Consider the following 7500-nt stretch of genomic DNA (forward strand, 5'->3'; position numbering starts at 1 on the left):
TGTGTGTGTGTTAGATGTGTATGTGAATGTGAGTGTGTGTGTGTGTGTGTGTGTGTGTGTGTGTGTGTCAGATGTGTATGTGTGAGGGTGTGTGTGTGTTAGATGTGTATGTGTGTGTCACCTGTGCAGGAGTAGTCGTCGATGCGGATGAACCCGGCGTGGCAGATGCACATGAAGGAGCCGGGTGTGTTCACACACACAGTGTTCTCTCTGCAGTAGTGCTTTCCTTCGGCACACTCATCTATATCTGCAGAAACAACACAACATTAGAATACAGTCAGAAAGACGCACTGATATTGATTGATTGATTGATAGGTGGATTGATTGATTGATTGTCTGGTTGATTGGATGACTTATGCAGTACCAGTTTATATAGTCTAGTAGATAGTGTATATATTTATAAAATGTATACTATAAAGTTACCCTTCGAGAACTGTAATTGGCTCACAGAGAGGGAAAGGCAAAAGAAAGAGCTTATTCAGCTGAACTGTAATTGGTTCTCAGTGGTTGGACACAGCAGAGCTGAAGTGCAGTGGTATTCAAGTTATATTCAATTAAAGCAATCGAGAACAAGAATGCTCCCAAAAGTTCTCTCTCTTTCAGGGAATGTTTTCCAAATTTGTTATGAGCTTGGTGAAGGAATGAAACTGAGAATCACATCTGTGCCCTTCAGACACAGACCAAAGCCCTTCACCTATTCAATGCCACCATTAGAAAACGATTCGATTCTAAACTGATTATCGATTTTGAACCGATTAAACCGATTATCGATTCTTAAACGATAAAACGATTATCAATGCATCTTGATTTTTAAAACATTTGAGTTTGCTACTCAGGGCCTCATTTACTAATATGCGAGCGCTGCTTAATCTGTGTTCGCATATTAACGCACTGTGTTTTTGCGCATTTTCCGTGGTATTTATCAAGCCAGATCTGTGCTGGGCAAACTGTGCTTACTCCGCCCTTTAAAGAGCCTGATTTACTAAGATTGATTTGCGAACGCATCTTAATCTGCGCCTTTGCCAGGCGCACATTAACGCACGGTGATTCCCCGCATTTTCTGTGATATTTATCAAGCCAGATACGTGCTGGGCAATCATTATTTAGCGCACCGTTAAAAGACTGGAGAACTTGCCAGCAAGTTACTGCCACCATGGAGATTAGAGGAAGAAAAAACTAAGGTTCAGCGAATAGATAGCGAGATAGATATATTGGTTCACGTTTGCTCAATCACTGAACCTGATTCAATGGGTTATATATTTGTTTTGCCCGCCATCACCTACAGCGAGATGTTTAAAAGAACACGATTATAAATAATATGCTATTGGTGGCATTAATGCATAAACTGTCTATTATAACAATATAGATGTGTACATGGCGAGATTAATACGTTCTACAAGGGACATGGGTTCACTACAATATATCCCCACTAAAAACAAATCCATTTACCAAGTAGCCAGGCCTCTCCAAAATCACCGTTGCTCAATCATGGATAGATGGCACTATTCCGGAAGATAAAACTGTCATGGACAGACCACTACCACGTAAGTAATGGTCATGTTGGCATCACATATGACCTGGACATTCATTGCATATGTGTGCTTTCTGTTTCGGTAAACGTGTTCGTGGATTGAAGGTGGGACTGCATGTGGGTGCGATCAATTTCTCCAATTACGTTCGGAAAGTTTAATTTCATATATATGAATATATAAATTATACGAGTTGAAAAAAACATTTCTTTTCGCTGTCTCTGTCTATGTCTTTGCCTTGCTGCTGCCATATCAACGTTTTCAGACTCAGTGGAAATGCGCTTCCTGGTTAAGACGTGCTTTTATGAGGCGGAGAATTAGCCTGCAAATCAGAGATGTGCGCTCGCCGGGCAGTTTAGTAAATACCACGCAGTTCATCATTAGGCGCACTCCTCCCATTAAATAGCGCTTCATGCCTGCGTTACCACCCACGTTTCCGAACCATCCCACCTGTTTGCAGGTACACACCCTCAAAGCGTTAATATGCGACTCTACTCAAATGCGCCCCCTTAGTAAATACCGTTTTATGTTTACGACCGCTATTTTACGCCAGAAATGGGCGCAATCCTGTTAGTAAATCAGGCCCTCAGAGTCTCAAATCACTTCCTACTTTGTGTTTGATAATTAAAGAAAATCAACGATGAATTACCTCAGATGAACAGCTTTTCCTTGTCACAATTATGACTTTCTATGAACAATGCAATAATCGATGCAGCTTGCATTTCAACTCAAAGCAGATGTGTAAAAAAAAAAAATACATTATTATTATTACTGAACTTTTCTGAATTGAGACAGAATCGTTCTAGAGAGAATCGAGAGAAATGGAAGAATCTTATTTTTTTCCCCCACCCTACTGTTTAGCATCATAATTCTCTGTATGTTTAGCATCATATTCCTCTGTCTGTTTAGCATCATATTCCTCTGTCTGTTTAGCATCATATTCCTCTGTCTGTTTAGCATCATATTCCTCTGTCTGTTTAGCATCATATTCCTCTGTATGTTTAGCATCATATTCCTCTGTATGTTTAGCATCATATTCCTCTGTCTGTATGGCATCATATTCCTCTGTCTGTTTAGCATCATATTCCTCTGTATGTTTAGCATCATATTCCTCTGTATGTTTAGCATCATATTCCTCTGTATGTATGGCATCATATTCCTCTGTATGTTTAGCATCATATTCCTCTGTATGTTTAGCATCATATTCCTCTGTCTGTTTAGCATCATATTCCTCTGTATGTTTAGCATCATATTCCTCTGTCTGTTTAGCATCATATTCCTCTGTCTGTTTAGCATCATATTCCTCTGCCTGCTTTCTCTTTCCTTTTCTGTGAGGGGGATTCTAGAGGCCTGGAGCAGAAATACACCATATGACATTTGATTATTTTCTCTAGTAAATGCAAGATGTAAAAAAAAAATTCTTTGGTGTTATTAAAAATGAAGCCCCTGGAGTCATCATTTGCCTACCATTTCCATGCTTTGCTCTTTTCTCCGGACAAAGAGAAAAACAAACAGAGGGCTCTTCTCTACATATTGCAATATACCCTCCCTGGCAGTGACAGTGTGTGTCCTAGATGTACCCTCCTCACAGAGCAATGAACTATATTGTTGATGCTTTTTATCTCTCTCTAAAACACCCATCCACTGATAATGACACAATATTGCGTTGAGTAAAAAGAAAGGGATGAAAATATCCAACTCTGCAAAGAGCAACTCTTTGAATGCGATACTGCAGACACACAGACAGACAGACAGGCACAGAGACATACACATAGACACAGACACAGACACAGACACAGACACAGACACAGACACAGACACACACACACACACACACACACACACACACACACACAAACACAGTCAGACACACGCACACACAACTAAACGGCTAGAGAGGGAAATGCACTTCATTCAGTCTCATTTTATTCTTTCAGAGTAAACTCTATTCCAACTGCGAAATAATGAAGCTGGGACCCGCTCTGTGATGTGCCTTTTCATCTACTGGGAGGCATAAAGAGAGAACAGATCAATATTCTGCAAACACTGGACCCTTTGTGTTTGCTAAAATAGCATTCAGAGACGATCTGTCTTGTTTAAGGGGAGGCCAGAGCGGTGGAATTAGCCACAGCTCCAACTGGATGTCTATAAAGGCACATCATCAATGAATCATTGAGGTTGTGGTTAAATGATGCAACGTTTTCATGACTTTATCCCGGCCCACTTTGGGGTTTGTCTCCTGGGATCCATTACAGAGATATCACTGCTGGATTCCCCTACACGACAAAACACATCCAGAAGCTTGCACACACACGCACACACACACACGCACCTAAACGCATCCACATCCACACACACACACACAAACCTTCTCTCTACCTCTCCCCCTCCCCCTCCCCCTCCCCCTCCCCCTCACCATACTCTCTGTATTTCCCTCTCCCTCATCACACACACACACACACACACACACACAGACGCTTTAAACAGTAGAGTGGACATTTCTTTGTATAATTGATGCTTTAAAAACGGCTGTTTGTTGTGTCTGCGTCTGGGTCGCCCTGACATTGGGTGTTTCATCAGTAGTCAACATCAGCCTTAGCCAGGCCCTGAGCATGGGGGGGGGGGGGGGGGGGTCACCTGCGTGAGTAAGCCGTTTTACACACATGAGCAGACTTGCTGGCCCTGCATGGCTCACTGCTGCACGCAACCAGCAGCAGCTACCATGTACAGAACAAGCCGAAGTATGAATGTGCTGCTAGCGATTGTAACCCAAAATGTAACACTGTCCAACACTGTGGTTAAACTTAAAGGTGATGTTCCACTGTAGCAGAGGCACTGTGAAATGGATCTTAAAGCTCTGTCTGACTGTCTGCTCCCACAGGCAAGCATCATGGGAAACTAGAGGACAGAGTCTGTGACGTGCACAGATGTATGCAGTCTGGGTACTACTGGGAACTAGGAAAGAATAGCTTCATTTCTTTTTCTTATTTCTGAAGTTCATGAAATGAATAAAGGTAACATTGGAACATAACAAAGAGGTACTTTTCACATATCTGTTTGCTGCAGGGATTGTTTTTTTATAGCTGATTTTTTCCATAGGTGTCCAACGATTTGCATACATCTGTGCATACATTAAATGAGTTATACATTAGTAGCACAATCGTTTTTTGCTCCCTAGTTACTGAAAGTCAAACCTGATATATGACATATTGTTTTGCTAGTTGGGCCACAGGAAGCTTGTGTCTACAGATAAACTGGTCGCTGACAGTCTGTGATAACAAGCTTACAGTAGACCAGGTTCATATCCTCAGCCTCTTTTCTGCACCAGCAGGCAATGATGACACAAGGCTCACGAAGCACATACTGTATGAGCTGATTCTGGTACATATACCGTTCAGATCTGGCCCGGGCCTGGCACCGATCCACTGGATCGCTGCCACATCAGGGCCGGATCATTCCGGCGTTGCCGGTAGACTAAATCTGGCTAAAATAACACTCTTGGATCGGCCCATCGCTAACACCCAGCAGGCAACGTGTTGCTGCCAGAGGAGCTCTAAAAATAAAAATAAAGAGACAAGTCTTTCTCCTGGCCTCCTGAACTGTCTGCATTCTCATCACATTCTGTTCTAAGAGAGGGGTTGATGTGAACCTTCTGTGTCCATGGCGACCATGGCAATGGTGTCAGTCCCCAGGGTAACAAGGATGGTTGAACATGATCGCCTCTGGGAAGGCATGGCCTATTACCATATTAAAGAGAGGGAGGCGAGAGTGATACAATGTGACGTTATGTAATAAGGGAACCATGGAGACACATTTGGAACAAGAAGCACCCAGGTGCCACTGCTAACATACCACTGATCAACACATTAGACTGCTAACATACCACTGATCAACAGATTAGACTGCTAACATACCACTGATCAACACATTAGACTGCTAACATACCACTGATCAACACATTAGACTGCTAACATACCACTGATCAACACATTAGTCTATGTGAAATGGCCAATACATGTAGATTCGATTTGATGAATGATGAATATGGCATTAGGCAAAAAAGCTTTAGCGAAGAAAAAAGAACTAACTTCCAATGCATCTGTCAAAGTAGCTCTTTACCCTAACCAACGCACACGCACATGCGCACAAACACACACGCACACGCACACGCACACACACACACACACACACACACGCCCTTCCTCCCTCTCTGTCTCTCTTGCCTCTCTTTTGCATGGCTGAAGAGGAGGTCATACTTGTTTTTGACCTGCATTGAAATCAGCCTCTTCATTTCCTGAGAGCTTCTCTCCTCCTCTCTGGTATCCCCGTCAGCTGGGTGCCGGTGTGCATACTAACACAACCAGGGACAGCAACCCTTCCCAGCGCAGTAATTGCCATCAACTTGAGCTTTATTTATTTACTCTTTTCCCTCCCTCCCTCCCTCCCTCCCTTCCCTCTCTCTTTCTAAAGTATTATTATCATTCATTTATGCAGCGGGGTGTTTACCAAAGCAATTATGCTGCATTAGCCAACAACGATGGTGACATGATGATGATACCTTCATTAGGAAGAGGACACACACTTGCTCCTGTCTGGGATACTTGAAGTTAAGAAAAAAGGAAGGCAAAGTGGTGGGTGTCTGACCTCCAGTCCAGTGTGTGTGTGTGTGTGTGTGTGTGTGTGTGTGTGTGTGTGTTTGCGTGTTTTATGACTGTTGATGTTCCTTATCCATTGTAAAACAGACAATAAAGGGATGAGAGGTAGGCTGAAGAAGGAACAGAGTAAAGAGTGACAGAAAGTGATGAAGGAGTATAGGCATATGTGTGTGTCGGTGTTTGCGTGTGTATGTGTGTGTGTGTGTGTGTGTGTGTGTGTGTGTGTGTGTGTGTGTGTGTGTGTGTGTGTGAGGTATGTGAGGTGTGTAGGTGTACACATAACTTACTATATTGCTATTGATACCCCCCTCATGTTGATTTTACACATTACTGTGTTGTTTCATTGTTCCTAATGCTTTGGTAACTTTGGATTTGAATTAGAGAGAGAGAGGGAGAGAGCGAGACAGAGAAAGGGAGGGAGAAAGAGAGAGAGAGAGAGAGAGAGAGAGAGAGAGACAGAGAGGAGAATACAACAGGAAGAGTGTGATTAAGGAGAGAGCAGGGAACAAGTGAGCGTGAGAAAGAGAGAGGAGGAAGAGAGAAAGGGAGGGCTGCATTAAGAAAAGCAAGAGAGAAATAAGAAAGGCGGTAGCAGAGAAAAAGGAGGGAGAGAGAGAGAGATAAAGAGAGAGAGAAAGAGATTAAAGAGGATAATGTGAAAATGTGAGAGATGGGAAACAGAAGAGGAAGGAGACAGAGAGACAGAGAGAGCAAAATAACATGATGGATAGAGAGAGAGTAAAAGAGGAGGAAGGAGAGAGAGTGATGGGAGAGTGAGAAAGAGAGAGGAGGAAGAGAGTTGAAGAGGTTGAATTATGCACACACTTGTGTCGACACTTACTAATTACCACACCAACTGTTCTCATTAGGCGAAAAGTGAGTGTGACACACACACACACACACACACACACACACACACACACACACACACACACACACACACACACACACACACACTCGGAAGCTACTTTCTTCTTCGTCTTCTTCATCATGTGTCAGTGTGTCAGTGTGCCTGCAGCGCGAGGTGCCTGGGTTCTCTCCTCAAATATTTAACGTTTCTGCAGAGAACACTCTGCGGTAGTCCAGCCATCCCAGCACTGTGTGCAGTACAGCTATACAGCGCATTCATCACAGGCACAGGCACAGGCACAGGCACAGGCAGAGGCAGAGGCACAGGCACAGGCACAGGCACAGGCACAGGCACAGGCACAGGCACAGGCACAGGCACAGGCACAGACACAGGAAAACTTCTGTATACAGTACAGCTATACATCACAAAATGATTTCAGCACATCGCATGTTCACATTTCACAGCC

General features: G+C 43.4%; 1 protein-coding gene across 1 annotated transcript in view; it reads right to left on the bottom strand.

Annotated features, from left to right (window-relative positions):
- The window catches only part of nell2b (neural EGFL like 2b), a gene marked incomplete at both ends in the record, with an annotated part of 85164 nt that overhangs the window by 33499 nt on the left and 44165 nt on the right, over positions 1 to 7500 (bottom strand). The window contains one exon of the mRNA XM_080851732.1: positions 122 to 247. Coding sequence (XP_080707858.1) covers positions 122 to 247 — 126 coding nt within the window. The remainder of the gene's footprint in view (positions 1 to 121; positions 248 to 7500) is intronic.

The sequence above is a fragment of the Sprattus sprattus genome, assembly GCF_963457725.1.
Source record: "Sprattus sprattus genome assembly, chromosome: 14".
NCBI classification, from domain to species: Eukaryota; Metazoa; Chordata; class Actinopteri; order Clupeiformes; family Clupeidae; genus Sprattus; species Sprattus sprattus.